The following is a 23,558-nucleotide window of genomic DNA, read 5'->3' as shown; positions in this document are numbered from 1 at the left end:
TTTAAATGAATGGTGCAGGTGATCAAAGTTAAATGAAGTGTTTGAGGGAATGAGCGATTCTATTTAAACTAAAGATCTTAACTTTCCGTATTTTTCAGTTCTGCGTGCATTTCAATAACCTTAAGAAACCAGGGACCCGATGCTTTTAAACCCGAATTATATGGCAAAGCCATCGTGGTGGAACAAACTATTTCAGCACAGGGAACAAGACAGTACAGTTTGAAGAGTGAATCAGGTAAAAGACAATTTCTTTTTAAAACAACAGCTACTTTGTGGTTTGGGAGAAGTGCTGTTTTGTTTTCTTTTCACGAAATGTAACTCTATTACGTTTTTACAAACATTGCATAAAGACATTTGGATATGACAGCATGTTTTTCTTGATTTGTTGCCATTTCTTTGACTGATACAAAATTTTGTTCCATATGATAAAGATGGACAGGGGATCAATCACATAAGGACATTGGCCAGGGAGGTGGGGGAAAGTAGATAATCATTTGCCTTATCAAAACCATGATGTAGGGGTACTGGTATTGGACCGGGGTGGGCAAAGTCAGAAGTCATACCACACTAAGTTATCGTCCAACAGATTTATTTGAAATCACAAGCTTTTGCAGCACTAGTTCTTTGCCGGGTGAACGCATTCACTTCACCTGATGAAGAAGCAGCACAACAAAAGCTTGTTAATTCACATAAACCTTTCAGACTATAACCTAGTGTCGTATGGCTTCTGACTTCTTCAAAACCAAACTGAGGTTTTTCATCATTTGGGTCAAATCCCAATCACAGACTTATTTATTTCAATACTCACCTTTTCTAAAAAAAAATTACTTGTTTTTCCAAAAAGAAGACCCTTCCTAATTATAGTTTCTGACAAAATGCCACTTTTAACTGCTTTCTCTTTAAGTGCACTGTTTTCACCTTCCCTTTGGTTTATTCTGCTATTACCTTAAATTCGACTCATCTGATTGCTAGCTTGCCAATCAGAAAAAGAAAGATTACTACAGAGGGTCCCCAAACGTCCAACTTATGAATGTACACACTTACAATTGTGATCACATCCAGAAGTATAATCTTAAAGATCTGACATATGAATGTTTCCTGTACTTACGAATGGCTATTTTGTATTATCCTGCATTTTGCTCTGATTTGCATTCAAATCGACTTGCCAATAGACTCAACAACAGGGCCTGTTCACAACCCAGGGCTGCCTGCATTTAATTTATCATAATGCAGCATAATCTTGAGTCAGATCATCACACAATTTTGCTCAGCTCCAGTGAGGAAAAACCATAACTTCTTCTCTTTATAACTGCAAACTCTGATAGAACTCTGAGAGTGTTTTGTCATTAAATGATGTGCCACTTTTGTTCCAGGATGGAATAGAAGAGAACAAACACATTTTCAATGTTGAATAATAAATTATTACATAAGATCATTGTCATGCTTTTGTGTTGTAGCAAATATCACAGCTTGAAATTTAGTGCAAATGTTGTAGAAAATATGGTACAAATTGATGTGAGAGCATAGTCTCTCTAAATTTGTTTGCACAATATACCAATACATAACTCATCTGTCAACTAAATAAAAAGAAAAAGTGAGGCCCCTACTTAGCCTATAGATAAACACTTTATACAATACAGATCTTTTGATGAAAACTGCCTGTTATACAAAATCCTTTAATAATTTAAGGTTCATTATTTCCCAGAGCATATAATTTCTACAAAGAAAGAAGAACTCAACATGATCTTAGAGCAATTCAATATACAGGTATGTTCTGCTTTTCAATTCATTACCTTTGTCAAAATGTAAATAAACCTGCAATTACCAGTCAATAATTCCATGAAATCCTATTGAGTTCCTCTGTCCTGCATGTTAATGGATGTTTCAACCTGATTATTGTGTAATAATAGAAAAAAAGAATTTGAATCGAACAGGTTTGGTTTTTGGGTGTGTCATTTAAAAAATAGTTTTTAACTACCTGGTGAGAGACTGTAGGTATTAGGTATGCAATGAGATTTTCAGATGGTCAGAGTGTTTTTTCCAATCAGAGTTCCTTAAGAAATGTCGAGTCATATTTCTGTTCTAACAGATATTTCATAGTAAAGGGCTGTCTGAGGAAGGCACACTTATTTCTCCTTTCCCAGCAGTCAGCTGCTGTATTCTGAAAATTAAAGACCCACTTTGACAGCTGCTGTCAAACTGTAACTGCTAAAGGTAAGTGTGATATTAGGGTACGTGGAGGGTAGGGTTAAAGATAGGTAAGGTGGCAGGGTGCCAGGTTACAGAGTATTAGTTGGATAGGGTGCCACGATGTTAATTAGAGTGCCAGCTGGCAGTGGGTTTAGTGTGCCCGGAGTTAGGATACCAGATGGTTAGAGGGTACAGTATGAAGGTACCAGCTTGGGAGAGTGCAAAGTGGTAGGTGGGCAGGTTGCCAGATGGGAAGGGGCTAGGGTGCAATGTGATCTGAAGGAAGATAGAGTATGACATGCTTATACCCTTAGGCCAGATCATGAGTATGTCTCCTAAACGCCTATTGATATACTGACCATGAGACACCACCTCTTCCACATAACATTTTCCAGGATGGCTACTTGAGTCTGGAAGCTGTTGAACTGGCAGCTTTCTACGTGTTGGTATCGAGTGTTAGTGCTCTTGGCAGGTTGGTACTTCCTTGTTCTGGATCCTCATTCTGGTAGAAAGCTGGCAAGCCAGCAACTAAAGGCTGGATTTCCAGAAGATCTGGCAGAATTTCTAATTTGTCCTGCATTTGGACCTAGTTACAGGTAAAGAGGGCCATCTATCGTCTCCATCAGAGAAAGCTAAAGAAATGTTTTCACTGTCTTGTTCAATATTCCATTAGCCTCATTGACGTGCTTTGTATTGGTTGGATACATTGAACATTGACTCTAATAATATTCCAAGGTCTCTTTCAGTTTTCTAACTGTTGACACAAACCTTTGTTCCCTAATAAAAGATTTTCTGCTCCACTATTACCACCTTTGAAAGTTTAACAATTTGTGGATAAAAGTCACCTTTTACTGCTCACAAATTATTTCAATCATGCAGTAATTTCAAATTTTCAATGACTCATAAGCCTTTGAAATACCGAAACATGCAGTGCTTTTCAGTTTAACATGTGCTACCTATACAGTGCAAGCCTTTTATACAGTATCACAGGAACAAAGCATGGTAGGCGCCTCGGATCGAATTGATTTATTTTTGTTTTATATTGAATTTTTCAACTCATTTTCTTGTAATGCTAGATTCAGTATGGAAGAGATGAATTCCTGTGGATTCACACAAAAATTTTTACCAGCATGTCCTTGACCTGGACCAAGCTGCCAGTTCATTAGGATTTCCTCCAGTTGTGAATTTGTGTGAGTTCATGAAAAGTAGTTAAATTTCGAAAAGGCTGTATTTAAGGCCGGTGCTGCCACTAGATGGCGTTAGATACACACAGCGCAGAATTAGACCATTTCTTTGAAAGATGTGAGATCAGAGCCCACCCATCATGGACCCTCTTGTCCATGAAGCAAGTGATTCAATTCCAATCTGGAATTTATGATGCTTATTGATCCACAAAATGACAGACTTATCAAACTGTACAAACTGATTTGTCCCATGATCTGGCCAATTGTGTACCCAGTCAATGAGCACATTATTGGATAGCAATGCTCAGGCTTCAAAGTTTGGATCCCAGACTGAGTTAAAAACCAGAAAGGGGCCTGCAATCTGCAGGTTGGGAAGACATGCTGAACCTTTGTAAACTACTGGTCAGTCCCCTGCAGGAGGACAGGGGCCATGTTGGATACTCTGCACGTGGACAAAAAGCTCCTGGTGGTCATCTTTGATGGTATCGTGTATTGGGAGCATGCAGTGCACTCCGAAAAGCTATGGCTCCAGTAGAAATGTTGGCACAGTTGCAATTCTGTTCAATTCACACAGTGCTTAATACATCAGGAAGCATCTGAAGAAGAGTCACTGAACCTGAAACGTTAACTTTGCTGTCTGTCCATAGGTGCTACATGGTATTCCCAGCAATTTCCGTGTTCATTTCAAGAAGCATCTGTATAGGGAATAAATAGCTGCAAATTTCCAGAGGCAGGGTTTGAAGAATGGTCAGATCCTCAATATTTCACAGACTACAGGATCTTGGGCCACATATTTTAGTAGTCACAACCAAATACGTGGTTTCTACTGATGCTACAACTCTATGAGGAAGGGTGGCAAGTCTCCTGTCAGCTACTGGCTCCAAACTGGCTTTGGAAGAGATGCTTTTTTCTCTCCTATGAGCCAACTTTTAAAATATTCCGCTGCATTTTCTACATCCTGTAGGGATGTAAGGATGAAAACGGAATACCAAGTTTGCTGGAAATGTGAAACAATTACACAGAATGCTGGATAAACACAGCATGCCTGGCAGTATCTGCTGGCAACAAAGAAAGAATTGACATTTCGACTCTGGTATAAGTCTGCTTCCAAGGCGAAAATAAATAAGAGCAAGGAGCTCCTCAGATCTCTTTGTCACTAAGATCGAGACCATCCAATCAGCAATCATCCAATCTGGTACTTCCCTCTCTTCCACCAGACCAGCAGGCCAGCCTTCCTGTAAAGTTCCGTCCATCTTTCCTGTCTTCCCTCAAATCCTCTCCAAGCTTAACCTGTCCATTGACACAGCTATTGGTCCCTCAGTCCTATTCCCATTGAACTGCTGATCCTGACCTCCATCCCTGCCTCCCATGTGGACTGATACTGTGAATAGTTCTTGCTCTTCACTGTTGTTCCCTGTTTCTCCTCTTAGTGGTTCCAAGATTCCTCTGAGGTTTTGCGCATGCTGATTGGTGTATCAATGCCAGTTTCAGAGGTCACTGCCATGCACAGACCTCCAAATGTCCATGCACTAGGAATAAGAATTTAGAGGGAGTGTTGATCCGCTTTTCGTCTTGTCCTCGATTGATGAGGGAAAGGCTGTAGATGTCATATACATGGACTTCAGTAAGGCATTTGATAAGGTTCCCCATGGCAGGCTGATGGAGAAAGTGAAGTCACATGGGGTCCAGGGTGTGCTAGCTAGATGGATAAAAAACTGGCTAGGCAACTGGAGACAGAGAGTAGTAGTAGAAGGGAGTTTCTCAAATTGGAGACCTGTGACCAGTGGTGTTCCACAGGGATCTGTGCTGGGACCACTGTTGTTTGTGATATGTGTAAATGATCTGGAGGAAGGTGTATGTGGTCTGATCAGCAAGTTTGCAGATGACACTAAGATTGGTGGAATAGCTGATAGTGAAGAGGACTGTCTGAGATTACAACAGAATATAGATAGACTGGAGAGTTGGGCAGATAAATGGCAGATGGAGTTCAATCCGAGCAAATGTGTGGTGATGCATTTTGGAAGATCAAATTCAAGGGCGAACTATACAGTAAATGGAAAAGTCCTGGGGAAAATTGATGAACAGAGAGATCTGGGTGTTCAGGTCCATTGTTCCCTGAAGGTGACAACGCAGGTCAATAGGGTGGTCAAGAAGGCATATGGCATGCTTTCCTTCATTGGGCGGGGTATTGAGTACAAGAGTTGGCAGGTCATATTGCAGTTGTATAGGACTTTGGTTCGGCCACATTTGGAGTACTGTGTGCAGTTCTGGTCGCCACATTACCAAAAGGATGTGGATGCTTTGGAGAGGGTGCAGAGGAGGTTCACCAGGATGTTGCCTGGTATGGAGGGTGCTAGCTATGAAGAGAGGTTGAGTAGATTAGGATTATTTTCATTAGAAAGACGGAGATTGAGGGGAGACCTGATTGAGGTCTACAAAATCATGAGGGGTATAGACAGGGTGGATAGCAAAAAGCTTTTTCCCAGAGTGGGGGACTCAATTACTAGGGGTCATGAGTTCAAAGTGAGATGAGGAAAGTTTAAGGGAGATACGCGTGGAAAGTTCTTTACACAGAGGGTGGTGGGTGCCTGGAACGCATTACCAGCGGAGGTGGTAGACGCAGACACGTTAGCGTCTTTTAAGATATATTTGGACAGGTACATGGATGGGCGGGGAGCAAATGGACACAGACCCTTGGAAAATAGATGACAGGTTAGACAGAGGATCTTGATTGGCGCAGGCTTGGAGGGCCGAAGGGCCTGTTCCTGTGCTGTAGGTTTCTTTGTTCTTTGTTCTTTGTTCCTCATCCCTCTCCCATCGCTTACAATGGTCTCACTTGCTTCCTCTTCAGTTACCTTGGATGGAACCCTCCCCCGCGCACCCAGGGATATACCTTTGACCCAAACCTAATTTTCAGATACCTGCTACCTATAAAACAGCATAATCTGGAGACATAATGTTAGCTCTCACATGTAGACTGAATGCAAGCTTACCTCATCGCCACTTCTCCTGACATCTCTGCTAAATTATCAGAAGGTCCTACTGGTACCTAGAACTCAGCACTGAGCCAGGAAGCTCAAAGGTGTCAAAGATGATCTGCTGTTGTTTGAGCTTCATCAAAGCCTCCTGGTCTTACTTGGCAGGACCTTTCTGCTAGGTGTAGTGACTTTGATTAACAGCTCTTTCTGAGGCCTTTCATTGACTTTGATTGACTTGAACTCTCTAATTTTCATAACTTCACCACCAGTTCATCAGCCAAGAGCTTGGCCTTGAAGGTTAAAGGTTTGTTTAAAGTCCTCTGGCATATATCATGTGTTCTGAGAGAAACGTCAAGTTTCATTTTTGTTTTTATAAAGACAGGAGTGATGGGAAATAGGCATGTACGATATTCAGGCCTCCAGAAATTTGTCTAGTTCATTGAAATAAATCACAGAATCAATCACAGATGTGTTAAAGTTCATTGGGGGGCATTTAGCTCCTCTTGTCTACACTGGCTTGTTAAATGAACATTATTAGCTACTGCTAATTTCCTACTTTTTCTCCATATCCTTGCACATGATTTCCAATCAAATAAGCATACTACAAATATCTTATCTAAATAAATTGCCTGTTTCAAGTCCGTGCGTCATCTCAGTAAAGTCTGACTTCAAACTGTTCTTAGTAAAGAGAGGGAGACCCATGACCATTTATGGCATATTTCAACTGCTAGTGTGCTGTAATGGTTATTTGTTATAATCCCTCCGGACTGTTATTCCTTACCTACATACTGGGCAGATAAAAGGGCACACCAGACCATAATGCAATTTTATTGCTACACAGGTGGATAACCCAGTCTCCATTTTAAATCAAGAAATGAGTAAACTTCTATTAAAATCAAAAAGTGGACCAGAAAAATATAAGGTAAGCTGTGTTGTACATATTCATGTGAAATGCTACAACTCTTTTAAAAGGTCAGTGCAGTGAACATTATTTGATCTTGCATTCATTACTGCATTAGTATGTTTGATTAAGTATGCGTATTTCCACTTTGGTGAAAAATGGTAAAATATTATTTCTTTTAGTTCTGTTTCAATAAGAGCCACCAACCAACTCCCAGTGAATTGAATGGTACTTTTGAGTTGAATTGTGTTTTGTATTGGCAACTATTAAGTCATTGCCCATTATAACATAAGTTGACATTTTAAATGTATTTCCTTTCAAGAATTGGAAAAGCTTCTGGTTCGTACATATGATCTGTACCACAGAACATCAGCGATCATTTTCTATATGCTGTTACATGCAATGAAAACCTATTGACAATGATGGAAGAACAATTATTTTTCTTAGCAACCTGTCAAAATCCTCTCATCTTCATTCAAAGGGATTAGCTTTTTCTGGGCTACTTTTCCCAGGCTTCAGTCATTCTTCAGTGTCTCAATTCCATAGACAGTGCCCAGACTGGCAGACTGTTTGGTCACATTGAGGGGAGAAAGATCAATGTCAATCAGGATACTGTTCTCAACTTGTGTATGTGTCTGCACATCTACTGCAGGGTTTGCTGGAAGGTATTTGGGAACTATATCACAAGTTTCCCTTTCTTTAATCGGAAATGATTAGGCCAGTCCTGTTACCATTAGCTGCTTGATTAATAAGAGCTAACTTAATTTTAACACATTCACACACTGAATTGTAAGCAGAGTTGCTGATGATGACAGCTTTGTGATTTAAGGGTGCCTATTACTAAATAGCTGGATTTATTTAACTAAAGGTTTAATAACTTTGTCTCAATGTTACCTGAAATCAGGGTTACAGCAGACAAATAAGAAATGCTGCTGTTCTAAAACATGCGTATTTTTGAAGTTTTTCATGAAAGCTACTCGACTAGATCAAATGCAAGAAGATTATTCTCAAATACTGCGGACCAAGACAATAACAAGGGAGAGGATTGCAGAGCAGGATGATGTGAGTTGAGCTCATGTGTATTTAACTCCATTTCAGATGCAGTTCAAATGAACGAGTCAAGTATAACACTAGGTTTCAGTCTTAGTTCCATTACAGCATTATACCTAAGCACAGAAAGATATTATGAAACATAAGTATGACAAGTAATACATTACCAAATGTTTCTTTCGATCTCCCTGTTCAGAACAACTCCTGTTTATAAGTCTTTGCTGCTTACAAATCAGAATGTGACTTCATACACCCAAATTTGTGGTACTATAGAATTGTTGAGGAAATGCAAATAATTTTTAACTGCAGTTAGTCACTGGATTGACAGCCCGATTCCTCTATTCAAACATTTTTTGCAAACCATTTCAATAAATCAATTGGTTGATGAAAATGGCAAAAGGTATGTCTCTAAACAGGATTGCCCTACTGGAGAAACTTTCAACATGAGGTTAAAACGCTACATGAAAAATGCAATTTAAAAATACACAGGTTTTCACCATCCCACCAATGGATCCTGGGAAATCCTGACTGGAGAGTTTAGAACTAGGAGACAGAATTCCAGAATAAGGGGCAGTCTAATTGGAATTGGTGATGAGGATGAATCTCTTCACTCAGACGGTAATGAATGTTTGGAATCCTCTACCCCAGAGGGCTGTTGAGGCTTAATTACTAGGTATGTTCAGGACTGAGATTATCCTCTTTTTACATATTAGAAACATCAAGGAAAAAGGCATAGTGCAGGGAAATGGTGTTGGAGTACAAGATTAGTCAATGTCTCATTGAATGTAAGACCAGGTTTTAAAGATTGAATTACCTACTCATGCTCCTATTTTTAATAAAATTAGCATGAACCATGTTTTGATTTTCAAATTCAGCTCTGCCTAAATATCAACAGGTCAATTGAAAATGATACTTTTTCGAAGTGTTAGCTTGAAAGTAATTAATATAAGTGTAGGGGAGATTTGTCAGACAGGAGCCTTAGGAGCCGAGATCGGAAACACAACTCGATCTTTATGCAGAGCTCTTCACCAATGCAGTGTGTGAGGGGTCAGAGAGGAAAGCTCCAAGACACTTTACCCATCCCTGCTCTTGTATAGAGTGTTTATACAATTCACATTGCAATGTTTACATGCAACAGTGAAGCGAGTGCTTGCCACTTTCCTTCAGACTGTTATGCTCCTCCCCAAATATTTGTCAGCTGTACTTGTAAAATTCCCATTGTGTATTTTCTCAAAATTATATTAATAAATTATAATATTTTGCAATTACAGCATTATAGAGCCATACAGCACAGAAACAGACCCATGGTCCAACTTGTCCATGCCAATTAAGATTCCCAAACCGAACTAGTCCCACTTGACTCCGTTTGGCCCATATCGCTCTAAACGTTTCCTATTCATGTACCTGTCCAAATGCCTTTTACATGTTGTAACTGTACCTGTACCAATCACGTCCTTTGGCAGTTCATCCCACATATGAACCACTCACTGTGTGAAAAAGTTGTTCCTTAATTCCTTCAAAAATTTTCTCCTCTCACCTTAAAAATGTGCCCCGCTAGTTTTGACTCCCTTACCCTGGGGAAAAAAATAAAGCCTTTGCTATACACATTATCTATGCCCCTCATGATTTTATTAAACTCTATAAGGTCACCCCTCCAGCGAAAAAAAAGTCCCAGCCTATCAAGCCTCTCCTTATAATTCAAACACTTCATTCCCAGTAACATCCTAGCACCTCCTCTTCTGTAATGTGAACTGTTTTCAAGACATCAATATTTATTTCCCTGAGTTTCCTAGCTTCCAAATCTTTCTCCGCAGTAAATACTGTTATGAAATATTCATTTCGTGTCTCTTCCATCTCCTATGTTTCCATGTAGATGACTTTTTTGATCTTTAAGGGGCCTTATTCTCGCCCTAGTTACTGATTTGCTGTTCATGTACTTGTAGAATCTCTTTGACTATTCTTACCTCTTCCTGTCAAAGCTATCTCATATCACCTTTTAGCCCACCTGATTTCCCTCTTAAGAATGCCCTCACATCCATTATACTTTTCTATAAGTTCAATTCATCCCAGTTGCCTATACTTAATATGCCTCCTTTTTATTCTTGACCAGAGCTTCAATATATTTATTTGTCCATTGTTCCTTACTCCTACCAGCCTTACCCTTCACTCTAACAGGAGCATACAGTCTCTGAGCTCTTGTTATTTCACTTTTGGAAGCTTCCTACTTGACAGTCACCCCTTTACGTAAGAACTGTCTGCTTTAATCAGGTTTTGAAAACTTCTATTTCATAATTTTAAAATTGACCTTACTCTAATTAAGAACTTTAATTTTTAGGCGAGGTCTCTCCTTTTCCAGAACTAATTTAAAACTAATAGAATTATGGTCACTGGTCCCAAAGTGCTCCCCTACTAACACTTTAGTCACTTGCCCTGACTCACATCCTAACAGGAGGTCAAGCTTTGTTTCTTCTCCAGTAGGAACATCTATGTATTGATCAAGAAAGTGTTAGTGACCACATTTAACAAATTCCTCCCCATCCAAGCCCTTAACACTATGGCAGTCCCAGCCTATGTTTGGAAAGTTAAAATCACCTACTACTACAACCCTATTATTCTTACATATATCTGAGATCTCTCGACATATTTGCTCCTCAATTTCCTTCTGATTATTGGGGCTCTATAGTATAATCCCATCAAGGTGGTCATCCCCTTCTTATTTCTGAGTTCCACCCACATTGCTTCACTGGATGATCCCACAGAAATATCCTCTCTAAGTACAGCAGTGATGTTTTCCTTTTGTAAAAGTTGCTTTTACCCCCTTACAATGCTATCTGCTCTTCAGTGCATGGTTTATGAGCTTATCTGTTTTCACTATCTGTTAATCAATCCTCTCTATTGTCAGGGTTGGGACTTCTCTCTACTATCTTCAGCTATTTGTTTGGAGGAGTTCCGTTATGTTCCTCAATATTAGTTTTCTGGCTGCATTTATCACTTCAGTATACCTATCTTATCTAGTTACTGAGTGTATGAAGACCATGATTCTGGCTGTAAGTTACTGTCTCAGCTAACAAACTTCAGCAGCTATTTCACTTCAGTTAAAAGGATTTTCAACAAAGCTATGGGAGGAGATCAAGAGAATCTTGTTTAAACTCCAGTTCTCCCTTTAAGCCTTTAATTATTTGAGCTGGATCCAGTCAGAGGGAAGAGTGAAGATTCCTGGAGCCCATTCAGAAACATATCACGTAATACATGGTTAGGGTAGGGACGTTCAAAGCTGCGGGACATATTTAGAAGGTGAGAGGAGAAAGAATTAGGAGAGACTTGAGGGGCAACTTTTTCCACACAGAGCAACGTTCATATGTGGAATGACCTGCCAAAGGAATTGATAGATGCAGGGACAGTTACAAAATTTCAAAGGCATTTGGGTAGGTGCATGTATAAAAAAGGTTCCAAGGGATATGGGCCAGATGCATGCCAGTGGGGCTAGTTTAATTTGGCAAATTTGATCGGCATGGATGAGTAGGACCATTGGGTCTGTTTCCATGCTGTATGTCTCCATTACCACATGATTCTAAAACCGTTGGTGGCCATTTTATGTTACCTTCAGACATGGGCTGTCCTAACAACCAGGAACAATAAATCGAAATAAAGCTACCATGGTAAAATGAAAACTTATTAATTTTCTTATTTTTTCAGTTGGCTTAAACTTTAACTTTACCATTCAATGCATTAGTTACAAAGGAATGGCACACGTGGCAACATGTATGGAGTAAAGAATCTAGTTTATATTGAATCAGTGATAATGGGAACTGCAGATGCTGGAGAATCCAAGATAATGAAATGTGAGGCTGGATGAACACAGCAGGCCCAGCTGCTCCTGAGATGCTGCTGGGCCTGCTGTGTTCATCCAGCCTCACGTTTCATTATCTTAGTTTATATTGAAAGTCATTTTTATTATTACATCTCTCTGCACAATGCTGTTGTGCTGCAAGGATAAATTCTTTACCAAATAATTTGTAACAACTGAAAATTGATAGCAATATGATTTGATATTTCCAAAGTACCTAGCAGAACTAAAGAAGAAAGTCAAGGAGAAGGAAAGACATTATAAAAGCCTCGAACCGTTGAATGGCCTGCAGGAGAAACTAGAGCAGCTCAAGAATCAGATGGCCTGGGCACTGGTATACAAATAGAAATTTTGTTTTTATAATTCTTTAAATGATCTCATATGAAAACAATTTACATGCTGCAATGCTTTAGTTTTTGTCTTGTCTAAATAACTGTAAAAACATAACAAAATATTCAAAGAGGTAGGAAAGTTTGAGGAATATTAAGCTAACCCTATGCCAGTGAGTCCATTGTCACTCAGTCAGGGCACACAAGGGCGCATGCCACACTAACGCCGGACTTGGTCATCCCGCAATGCTTTGGAGCCAGTATTCTGATGTCAGTTCATTTTATTTTATCAGCTATTTAAGTTAGACATGGGTTCATAAGTCTCATTTCAGGGGCTCGAAAACATCCTCCAGTTTGACATTTCAGTGCAGTGTTGTACCATCAGGGGTGGGGTCTGTCAGATGAGACTTTACATTGATGTCATATTTCTCTGTGGAAATGGATTTAAAAGGCCCCATGGCACCATTTTGAAGAAAAGCAGAGAAAATTCAACCTGTATGCCTCATCCAAACGAGTAAAGGAACATTATGTATCATTTGTGGCACCTTACCGTGCAAAGATCGGCTACCACATGTTCCGAGGCTTTTCATTGGCCTTACAGTTCTTTGGGCAGCCCAGGGTCACCAAAAGAACTTTATGAATACAAATCCTTTCTTTTGGAAGAACAGCCCCAACAGTGGCCTTCCAATGATTGCTCAAAAGGATAGCAGGAAGGAAAGGATGTTGGGTAGCTAGGCTAGTATGTGAATAAATATGATGGCCAGAAATGATCTTGGACCGGAAGATGTAGAATCCATATGAGTGCAGGTCAGAAATAACAAGGGGAGAAGTTACCAGTGGGAATAGTCTATAGGCCCCCTAACTGTAGCTTTATGGTAGGGCAGAGAACAAATCAGAAAATAATGAGGTTATGTAAAAAAAGAGAAACAATAGTCATGGGTGACTTAAATCTTTGGGTAGATTGGGATAATCAAGTTGGCTGAGGAAGCCCTGGGGATCATTTCACAGACTGTATTCAGGATAATTTTCTAGAACAATATGTGAGAATCCAATCAGAACTCAGGTTATCCTGGATCTGGTAATGAGGCAGTTTAATAAATGATCTTAGGGCAAAAATTACCTGGGAAACAAAGATCGTAATATGCCAGACTCTAGTATGCAGTTTGAGAGTGAGTAACCTGTATCAGAACAATTAAGCTAAAACTAAGGAAAGTTAATTTGAAACGAATGAGGGCAGAGTTGACTAGAGTAGACTGGGAAAGGAGCTTAAGTGAAAAACACATTTGAGAAACAATAGGAGATGTTTAAGAAAATACCTCATGTCTCACTACAAAGATATATCCCAGAGAAGAAGAATGTTTTAGGAAAAGGACAAACCAACCATCATTAACTAAGGATGCTGAGGATAGTACCTAATTGAAAGGTGATAGATAAAATCCAGCACACATTCTTGGTCACCCAGAGGATTGGGAATGTTTTATAAACTAACAAAACATGACCAAAAAAAAAATGAAGAGCGAGAAAATAAACATTAAGACTAAACTAGCAAGTAACATCAAAACAGATAACTAGAGCTTCTATATACATATATAGATAATATATACATATATAAATAAGAAAAGAAGGTTAAAGTGTACATAGATCCCTCGGAGAATGAAGCTGGTAAAATAATAACAATTGAGAACCAGGAAATGGCAGACTAGCTGAACAGTTACATTGCCTTAATCGTTTTGGTAAACACTAGTAGCATTGCAAATATGCTAAGTAAACAAAGGTTAAAAGGAGGAGAAGAAATAAGCACCATAAATATTATGAGTGAAAGTAATAGGGAGACTAATGGAGCTAAAGGCCAGATTCTTCAGGCTTGTTGTGTTTATTCTCTGATATTAAAGGAAGTAAGCACAGTGATAATGGATGCACTGGTGATAATTTTCCTAGAATCGTCAGATCCTGGAAAATTCCCAAAGGATTGGAAAACTGCTGATGTAGCACCCTTATTGAAAAAGGAAGGAGACAATAAAGGAGTTATAGTTGACTTAACGTCAGCATTCGGAAAAATGTTGAAATTGATGTAAATGATCTAATAGTAGAGCATTTAGAAATGTATAACATAACCAAGGAGTGTCAACATGGCTTCATTAAGGGGAACTCATGTCTGACATTCGTTATAATCTTTTGAAGAAGTAACAAAGATTATTAAAGAGGATATATTTGGATTTCCAATGGACATTCAGTAAGGCACTACACATTGCGTGACTTAATAAGAAAAGATCTCGTAGTTAAGGAAAGTATATTGGCATGAATAGAGTATTGGTTAACTAATAGAAGACAGCGAGTTGAGATAATGTGGGAGGTGGTGTAGCATTTTCAGGATAACAACATATAATTATTGGAGTGCCACAGGGACTTTTGTGGATGCCATAATTATTTACAATATAAATTCATAATTCTGGTGGGAAAGAGAATGTACTATCACCAAGTTTGCAGATGACACACAAATAGGTGGGTAGACAAGTGCTGAGGGTGACACAAAGAGTTCGCAGAGGATTATAGGTGGGTTAAGTGAATACAAAAATGCTTGGCAGGTGAAATATAATGTTGGAAACTGCGAGGTTATGTCTTCAGCTAGAAGAATAGAGAAGCTGAGTATTATTTAAATGGTGAAGACTACAGAAAGCTGCAGCACAGAGGAATTTGTTGGGGGGAGGGCTTCTCATGCATTAGTCACAAAAAGCTAACATGCAGGTAATAGGGAATTCAAAATAGAATGCTATCCTTCATTTCAAAGGCAATAGAATATCGAAATAGGGAGGTCCTGCTAAAACTATTAAGACACTAATTAGACCGTGCCCAGAATAATGTGAACAGTTATTATATTACATTGGAAGCACTCCAGGGGATGTTTAATAGGCTGATCCTCTTTGTGAAGGGATCTTATGATGAGGGGCCTGTACTAATTAGAGAGTAGAGGAATGAGAGGTTGCCTTATTGAAACATACAAGATTATGAGGTGCTTTGACAGGGAAGATGCTGAGAGGCTGTTTCCCTTTGTGGGAGAGTCTAAAACCAGAGGGCACCATCTCAAAATAGGATACACATTTAAGATAGAGATGAGGAAGAATTTCTCCTTCTGAATGTAGTAAATCTGTGAAATTCTATACTATAGAGATCAGCTGAGGCTGGGCATTAGGTATATTCAGGGTTGAGATCGATTATTAATCTGTAAGGAAATCAAGCGTTATGGAGAAAATGCAGGAAAGTGGAATTAAGGATTATTAGATCAGCCATGATCTCATTGAGGGGCAGAGAGGATTTGATGGATTGAATGGCCGACTTTTGCTCATATATCTTATGGTCATATCAGGACCAGGAAGTTTAGATTCAAATCTACCCTCTCGAAGTTAGTGTTGGTGTATCAGTACGCCCGTTCTCTTCCACTTGACATCATACTTTGTCTGATCTGATTTATAAAAAGAAAATCCCACCTCTCACTCTTGTACCCACAAGAAACAGAAACTTCAGGCTCTCTTTGTATGTAAATGCAGTCAATTGTGAAAAATGTCATGCAGAGCCAATTTTTGGCACAGATCAACAGATGTTCCGATCCCATTAGCTAGTCAGTGTACTTATTAAGAAATCTACAAAAGAAAACACAACAATCTGTTTAGAATTATAACCTTAATATTTACAAATCATCAACATTGAAGTTTAACTTCTGTATGCTATGGAAAATACATCCCACAAAACCAAATGAGGAATTTTAACCAGTAAAGAAATAAACATATTCATTTTGTGCTGTAGGTCATTGAGATTGAAAAGGATTTGGAATCGATAAAAGACTGTCTTAATAGAGAACAACAGCATGGTATCAAATATAATCACGAACTAGAAGAATGGCAGGTGAGCTCATATTTTGAGTTCATCATTTTTAATCTTAATTATTACTGCTATTTTTTGTGTGGTGCTTACAACAGTAAATTTCATAGCCTATATGAAGGAGAAGTTTCCTGTTTTTGATTAATTTATGTTTTCACATATTTGAAGGGATGCCCATTTTAAGGTAGAATTTGTTGGAAAAGTTCAGCAGGTCTGGCAGCATCTGTGGAGAAAAGTCAGAGTTAACATTTTGGGTCGAGTGACCCTTCCTCAGAAGGTCAACCCAAAACGTTAACTCTGATTTCTCCCTACAGATATTGCCAGAACTGCTGAGCTTTTCCAGCAATTTCTATTTTGTCTCTGATTTACATCACTTGCAGTTCTTTTGATTTCCATTTTAAGATGTTCATTATGTTCATTTCATGATTAATTTCATACCCTGGAAGGACAGTATAAGTGTATGCATTTTTTTGAAAGATTAAAGAGGACCGACTGGAATTATTTTCCCTCTTCTACAGGCCAAGGTGAACTTTGCAGAACTAAAATTTAAAGCAGCTCAGGATCAGTTGCAGAAAATTACAGAAGAGAAAGAACAATTACAAAGACAGCTCCTTACTTTAAAGGAAAACATGACAAGAAAAAAGAAAGGCTGCAAGGAAAGTGAGGTTCGTGCAATTAGCTGAAATGAAATAAATTATGCAAATGCTGTAAAATAAAGATGTTGTGTGAAGCAATCCACTACAAGTTTATAAGGTGATTGTGCATTAAGGCATTCAGGTAATGTTATGTGACACACCAGTTTCTTACAATAGGCGAATTTTTGTATACTGTCGAAGCAATCTGTCAAATCTGAACCCTAACAGAGTCGAAAAGTATAAGGGCTGAGTGCCAGGACCGCGGAAGAAAGATTCTAATTCATTGTAAAGGGTTCAATGAATTGTAGAAATAAAGGACAATATATGAATATCTTTTTGGTAATTTGTTAGTGATATATTTAATTGCTCAAATGTAATGAGGTGTTATTTGGCTTTTTAGGATCAGGAGAATATTTTAGTTGCAGACGGCAATTAGCTTAATAGATTGGAGATACATTTCTGTTACTTTGACTGTGGAAAGATCTTACAGAAGTTCTTCAAGGTTATGTGTCGGGTAAATTATATTGCATTGGGCCTCCCAATGGAATAAAATGAAAAAGGAGGGGAGATTGGATGTGGGGGTTCCAAATTGGTGATTGTCCAGACTAGTTTTGCAAACCTGAGTGCAACACAGTTAAATCTGAAGTTCACAGTGGCAGCAGTACCTCCGATGATGTGTTCGCAACCTGTGGACAATCTCGCCATGAATCTCCCTGAAGCCAATTAATTAATTTGCGTCCAGACTCCAGTCACTTAAAGGTATTCAACCTCCTTCTGGTCTACAGCCCAGCGTTCTAAAGGAGATAGCTGAAGAGATAGTGGAGGTGTTAGTGGTGATCTTGCAGGAATTGCTAGAGTCAGGGAAGATCCCAGAGGACTGGAAAATTGCTAATGTGACACCCCTGTTTCAGAAGGGAGTAAGGCAAAAGATTGAAAATTACAGGCCCATTAGCCTAACCTCAGTTGTAGATAAGATTTCAACCAAAGAACTGGAAACTCTCCAGCTCCATCAGCGCCACCCAGACTGATGGCCATTTGCTGGCAATGCAGCCTGCCAGGGCCATCTGTGATGGAGGAGGCCCTTATTTCTTAGTGAGCACATCAGGCTTTCCAAGGCCAGCCACTGAGGCGATGGTGAGGAGAGGCTATTGTTGCTGAAGGCAGGGCAGCTGTCCATGCACCACAGCATGCCTGATTGGAAGATTTCATTCCAACAAGGAATACCCTCTAAGGTAGCCATGTCCCTGTATATAAATGCCTCCCCACCATCCTGGTGGCAGAATGGAACTCTTCAGTGGCCCATAATTACCCACTTAAGGACCCCAACTGTCCTTTGGGTGGGAAGTCTGTCATCAATTCTGACAACTGATACGCCAGTGAACATCATTTACACTTCTATTTCCATTCCACTTCTTGCTTGACACTGCTGCCCAAACCACTGTGTTCATGCATCTCTTAAAATGCTGGTTGTTGCATGCCCAACCCAAAGGCCATGCTAACTACCTGTAACTCCAATGAGATCTTTCTCACTGAAATGCATTCTTAATAAGAACCACTGGTTAAAAAAATAAAACAATGCATAGGTGGGGTGGGATTTCTAGAGGTGCATGAACTGTCTCAGAAATATTTTATGCAGGCACTCTTTGCATTAATTAACCAATTGCTCATTTCCTTCCATTTAAGTATGTCTGTGCTGAAAATTGATGTATATTTCTGGGTGTGAATAATTTGGACGAAGCTGACTTGCACTGGAAGGGTTGTGGAGGAGATTCACCAGGGTGTTACCTGGGTTGGAGCATTTTAACTATGAAGGGAGATTGAATCAGCTTGGGTTTTTTCTTGAGAGCAGAGAAAGCTTAGATTCCCACCAACCTCTAAATGACAACATTTTTAAACTCAAATCCCCTTTAAACCGCCTGCCCTTTACCTTAAAGTTATGTCCCCTCATTATTGTCACTTGAACTAAGGTGAACAGCTGATCTCTATCCACTCTGCCCATGTCCCTCATTATTTTATACACCTCACTCAGGGTTAAGGAGGTGGGGAGGCTGCAGAAGGACTTGAGCAGGTTAGGAGAGTGGGCAAAGAAGTGGCAGATGATGTACAAAGTGGGAAAGTGTGAGGTCATGCACTTTGGTAATTAAGGAGGTGGGGAGGCTGCAGAAAGACTTGAGCAGGTTAGGAGAGTGGGCAAAGAAGTGGCAGATGATGTACAAAGTGGGAAAGTGTGAGGTCATGCACTTTGGTAAGTAGAATAAAAGCATAGACTATTTTCTAAATCGGGACAAAATTCCAAAGTCTGAAATGCAAAGAGACTTGGGAGTTTTAGCCCAGGTTTTTCTCAAGGTAAACGTGCAGATTGAGCCAGTAGTTAGGAAGGCAAATGCAACTTTGGCATTTATTTTGAGAGGACTTGAATATAAAAGTAGGGATGTACTACTGAGACTTTATAAGGCTCTGGTCTGGCCACATTTGGAGTGTGGTGCACTGCTTTGGGCTCCATACCTCAGGAAAGATGTACTGGCCCTGGACCAGGTTCAGGGGAGGTTCACAAGAATGATCCCAGGAATGAAAAACTTACAATATGAGGAATGTTTGAGGACTCTGGGCCTATACTTGTTCAGGTTTAGAAGGATGAGGGGGAGATCTAATTGATACTTACAGAATACTGAATGGCCCGGACAGAGTGGATTTTGGGAAGATATTTACATTGGTAGGAGGGACTAGGACCCAAGGGCACAACCTTAGTGTAAAGGGAAGACCTTTTAGAACAGGGATAAGGAGAAACTTCTTCATTCGATGAATTCAGTGCCACAGAATGAGGTGGAGGCCAGGTAATTGAGTATATTTAAGATGGAGACAGATCGGCTCTTGATTGTCAAGGGGATCAAGGGTTACGGGGGGAAAGCAGAAGAATGGGGTTGAGAAACTTATCAGCCATGATTGAATGGAGCAGACTTGATGGGCTGAATGGCCTAATTTCTGCTCCTATGTCTTATGGTCTTATATACTTATAGTCTTATTTTTAATAAGACAGCGTGGTAGCTGTGAAATAAGAAAGGTCATTCATTGTACAGGTTTGCACAGCATACTCAATTATAAGATAAGTGAATCTCATCCTTGATTAATGAAGTCCCAGTTTAGTGGTGGTGTGAGGCAATGAACTCGTGCCAATCTCCCATTGATATCCCTAAGGTATCAATTGCCATAAGATAGATTTAAAATCTATGTGATATGGTGAATATGTGCAAGACCGAGAATGAAATAATTTCTATTACTTTAATTTTCAGGCCACAGTCCATCTCTGCAAATCACAGCTAAAACAACTTCAGAAAGATCATGATCTTTTACAGAGGCAACTTGAAGAATTGAGTAGGTTAGAAAATTACTAATACAGTCTTGAAAGAGGACATTTTCACCAGCTTCATTGTTTATACTCTGAGAATATATCAGAAGGATATAGTTAACCCTCAATTTCTGTCTTGAGTTTGATTAAATTCATATCTTGTAATATGGGATACTATAATTGTTCAGTAGTTCTTACAAAACCTATGGAGAGAGAAAGAGTTAATGGCCCAGATTGTCTGAGGGCAAGATAGTTATTGACTTGATTTTTTATTGTCATATGTACCAAGATACAGTGAAAAGTATTGTTTTGCATGTTATCCAATCAAATAATATCTTACATTAGTACATTGAAGTAATAGAACAGATGTAGAACATAGTGTTACAGATACACAGAAGGCGTAAAAAAAATCAACTCTAATAAACCAGCGATCCATTCAAAAGTCTGATAAGAGTGGGGAAGAAGCTGTCCTCAAACCTGTTGGGACATGTTTTCAAATTTCTGTACCTTCTGCTGGACGAAGAGGGTGGAAAAGAGAGTAGCCAGGGTGGGAGAGGTCTTTGAGTATGTTGACTACTTTCCCGAGGCAGTGGAAAATGTAGTTGGAGGCCATGGAAGGACGGCTGGTTACTGCAATAGACTGGGCTGCATTCATAACCCTCTGTAATTCAGGAGATGAATGATTAAAACCTACTCTAACTCCTATTCAATTAGGGGATAGACTCCCACACCTTTCTCCAACTCAGCAGTGACCCCCTGCCAAATCTGCAGACCTCACATCCCTATGGGCATCTAATTCCCTTCCACCTCCTAATAATGAATTCCCCCAAACAAAGCCCTCACCTGCTGATTCCATCAAATACATTAAGACATTTCGTCTCCCTTCCCCCACCAATCTGACAACAATTTCCCCTCACAAACAACAAAGCTCAGCAGGTCTGGCCGCATCTGTGAAGAGAAATCAGAGGTAATGTTTCAGGACTGGTGACCCTTCCTCGGAACTGATGGTAACTAGGGATTCCCCCTCCATGGGCATCCCCCTGACCACTCCCTCCTAGACTTCCTCTCTGACTTCCCTCTGCCTCTAACCACTTGCCCTACCCACCCACCCAATTACACCTTTCCATCCCCCAAATCCAAATACAAACTGATCAAACTTTCCCCACTCCACTCAATCCTCCCAACCCCATTAGAACCCATCCTCAGCCCTCAAACACTTAATCTGACACTCTATCCTTGCCCATCCTTTACCTAACTGGCACCCTACACCCTGTCCCACCTCACAACTTACTCCTCACCAATCTGGCTGCCTACTGTCTTCACCTACTTGACTGCTTGCCCCTCATCCACCTGGCACCATACCTCCACACTAACCTGGAGCCTTCTGCTCTCGCTTATCTGTCAATCCAAGCCATCCTCTCCCCATGACTTACCTTATGCATTGGCCATCTCTCGGTAGCTGTTGAAATGGTTATAGAAGGTTTGAATCAAAGACTGCATTTATCCACCCCACCGCTGCCTGTGGATTACTGGGCTTTGCTGCTTCTAACATAGATTGCTCAAATTGGGCCATTGTTTCCAGTTAATGAGCTTCTTGCTAATTTTCAAAAACCAATTCCAAGCAAAGAGAAGCTTTTCTGCAGGAACAGAAAATCTAGGCATAGCCTTAAATTATAATTTCTAAGATTCGCAGATGTAATCCCATATCCAATCTCTACACTTCAAATAAGTCAAGCAAGATAGAGTGTGGACATAGCTGCAATATGTTAATTACAGACTTTCAGAAAGCCTGGATGGATACAATGTTCCCCTCTCTAAACCTGAGTATCAGCAAAACACTGGAGGTTTAATTAACGCTCATGTATGTTATTCACTGCAATGCATTTCCATTCCTTTTCCCCAAATTTACTTCGAAAGGGGATGTCAAAGTTCGAAAGCTAATTTCACAGAACTGAAAGATGGAATTAACAACCTTCAAGAGCAACTGAAACCGCTAAAGCAAGAGGAAGCCACAACCTTAAAGCAAATAGAAAACTATTATGATACAATCAGCAATTTGAAAGATGAACAGGATAATCTGAGGTTAGTAATTGAGACTACAGGTGAGGACTATCTGGCACCATTTGCTAATATCACATTGATCTATCTGTACAGATCACCAAAATGAAATTAGCCAAACAATATCATAATTTATGGGTTAAAAGAAAATAAAGAACTGCAGATGCTAGAAAACTGAAACAAAAAAAGAAATCACTGGAGAAACCCAGCAGGTCTGGCAGCATCTGTGGAGAGAAAGCAGACTTAAATGTTGCCCTTCTTCGTCCACAGATTCTGACAGACCTGCGGAGTTTCTCCAGCAGGTTCTCTTTTCCTGTTGTAAATGATGGTTCTTTTTTTAAAAACATGCGAGATCAAGAAAGCCAATTTTAGAACGTGGATGGAAATGGTGTTTGGTTTGATTGAAGATGACAATGGAATAACATTGGGGATGGTTGGGTTTTCCCTGGTGAGGAAAAGGAAAACACTTTAGCTTTCTACTGCAAAATAAGGCTGTCAAAAATTCATAGGCCTAACTTTAGTATTTGAGCATCTGCCAACACTGCTTCTCAGCAATGCACCAATGTTCATAAATTAATTACGATTAAAACATTTATTTGCATTCGATGTTGTAGGCATATTCATCACATCAAGGATATAATTACAACCTCACTTGGGCAAACTATTTAAGAAATAGGATTTTCTCAGGAATTTTTTTTTTGCTCTCTCTTTTTGTACATCTTACTCAAAACCTTCAGGCTTCAAAAGCATTCTGTACACAACAACTTACTTTATACTGGCAGTTCCTAATCATGTGTCCATGTTTCTCAACCAGTTTATCTCATTTAATTGTTGCAATTACTGCTGTACACTGGCTGACACTCTAGGTCCAGCCTTTCAACTACTGTCTTATTTTTCTATCTGAAGGTGGGTAAGTAAGTAAGGAATGAACACAATGGCAAGTACAAAGATTTTATTTAGATTATGTCTTATAGTATGCAAATTACTTGAAACATATTCGCTTACCAATTCCTGCAAACAGGGCAGATCCATCAGCAAATTGGAAGCCTTGCATAAAATGTATACATAGAACTTGAGGTCATTTAGAAAATGAGCAGGAGTGTACCAGTCAGCTCCTTAAGCCTGTATGGTATTCTGTATGGTCATAGCTGATCTGCCCCAATA

At 39.6% G+C, this 23,558-nt stretch overlaps 1 protein-coding gene across 1 annotated transcript in view; it reads left to right on the top strand.

Annotated features, from left to right (window-relative positions):
• LOC125452656 (structural maintenance of chromosomes protein 6-like) overlaps positions 1-23,558 on the top strand; it is a 104,559-nt gene that overhangs the window by 26,450 nt on the left and 54,551 nt on the right. Inside the window, exons 5-13 of the mRNA XM_059645708.1 lie at positions 99-235; positions 1,706-1,767; positions 7,194-7,274; positions 8,214-8,315; positions 12,365-12,484; positions 16,281-16,379; positions 16,874-17,020; positions 20,281-20,366; positions 22,254-22,418. Of these exons, the coding sequence (XP_059501691.1) occupies positions 99-235; positions 1,706-1,767; positions 7,194-7,274; positions 8,214-8,315; positions 12,365-12,484; positions 16,281-16,379; positions 16,874-17,020; positions 20,281-20,366; positions 22,254-22,418 (999 nt within the window). The remainder of the gene's footprint in view (positions 1-98; positions 236-1,705; positions 1,768-7,193; positions 7,275-8,213; positions 8,316-12,364; positions 12,485-16,280; positions 16,380-16,873; positions 17,021-20,280; positions 20,367-22,253; positions 22,419-23,558) is intronic.

This window comes from Stegostoma tigrinum, chromosome 4, assembly GCF_030684315.1.
Source record: "Stegostoma tigrinum isolate sSteTig4 chromosome 4, sSteTig4.hap1, whole genome shotgun sequence".
Taxonomy (NCBI): domain Eukaryota; kingdom Metazoa; phylum Chordata; class Chondrichthyes; order Orectolobiformes; family Stegostomatidae; genus Stegostoma; species Stegostoma tigrinum.
This window is presented reverse-complemented; position numbering and strand designations above follow the sequence as displayed.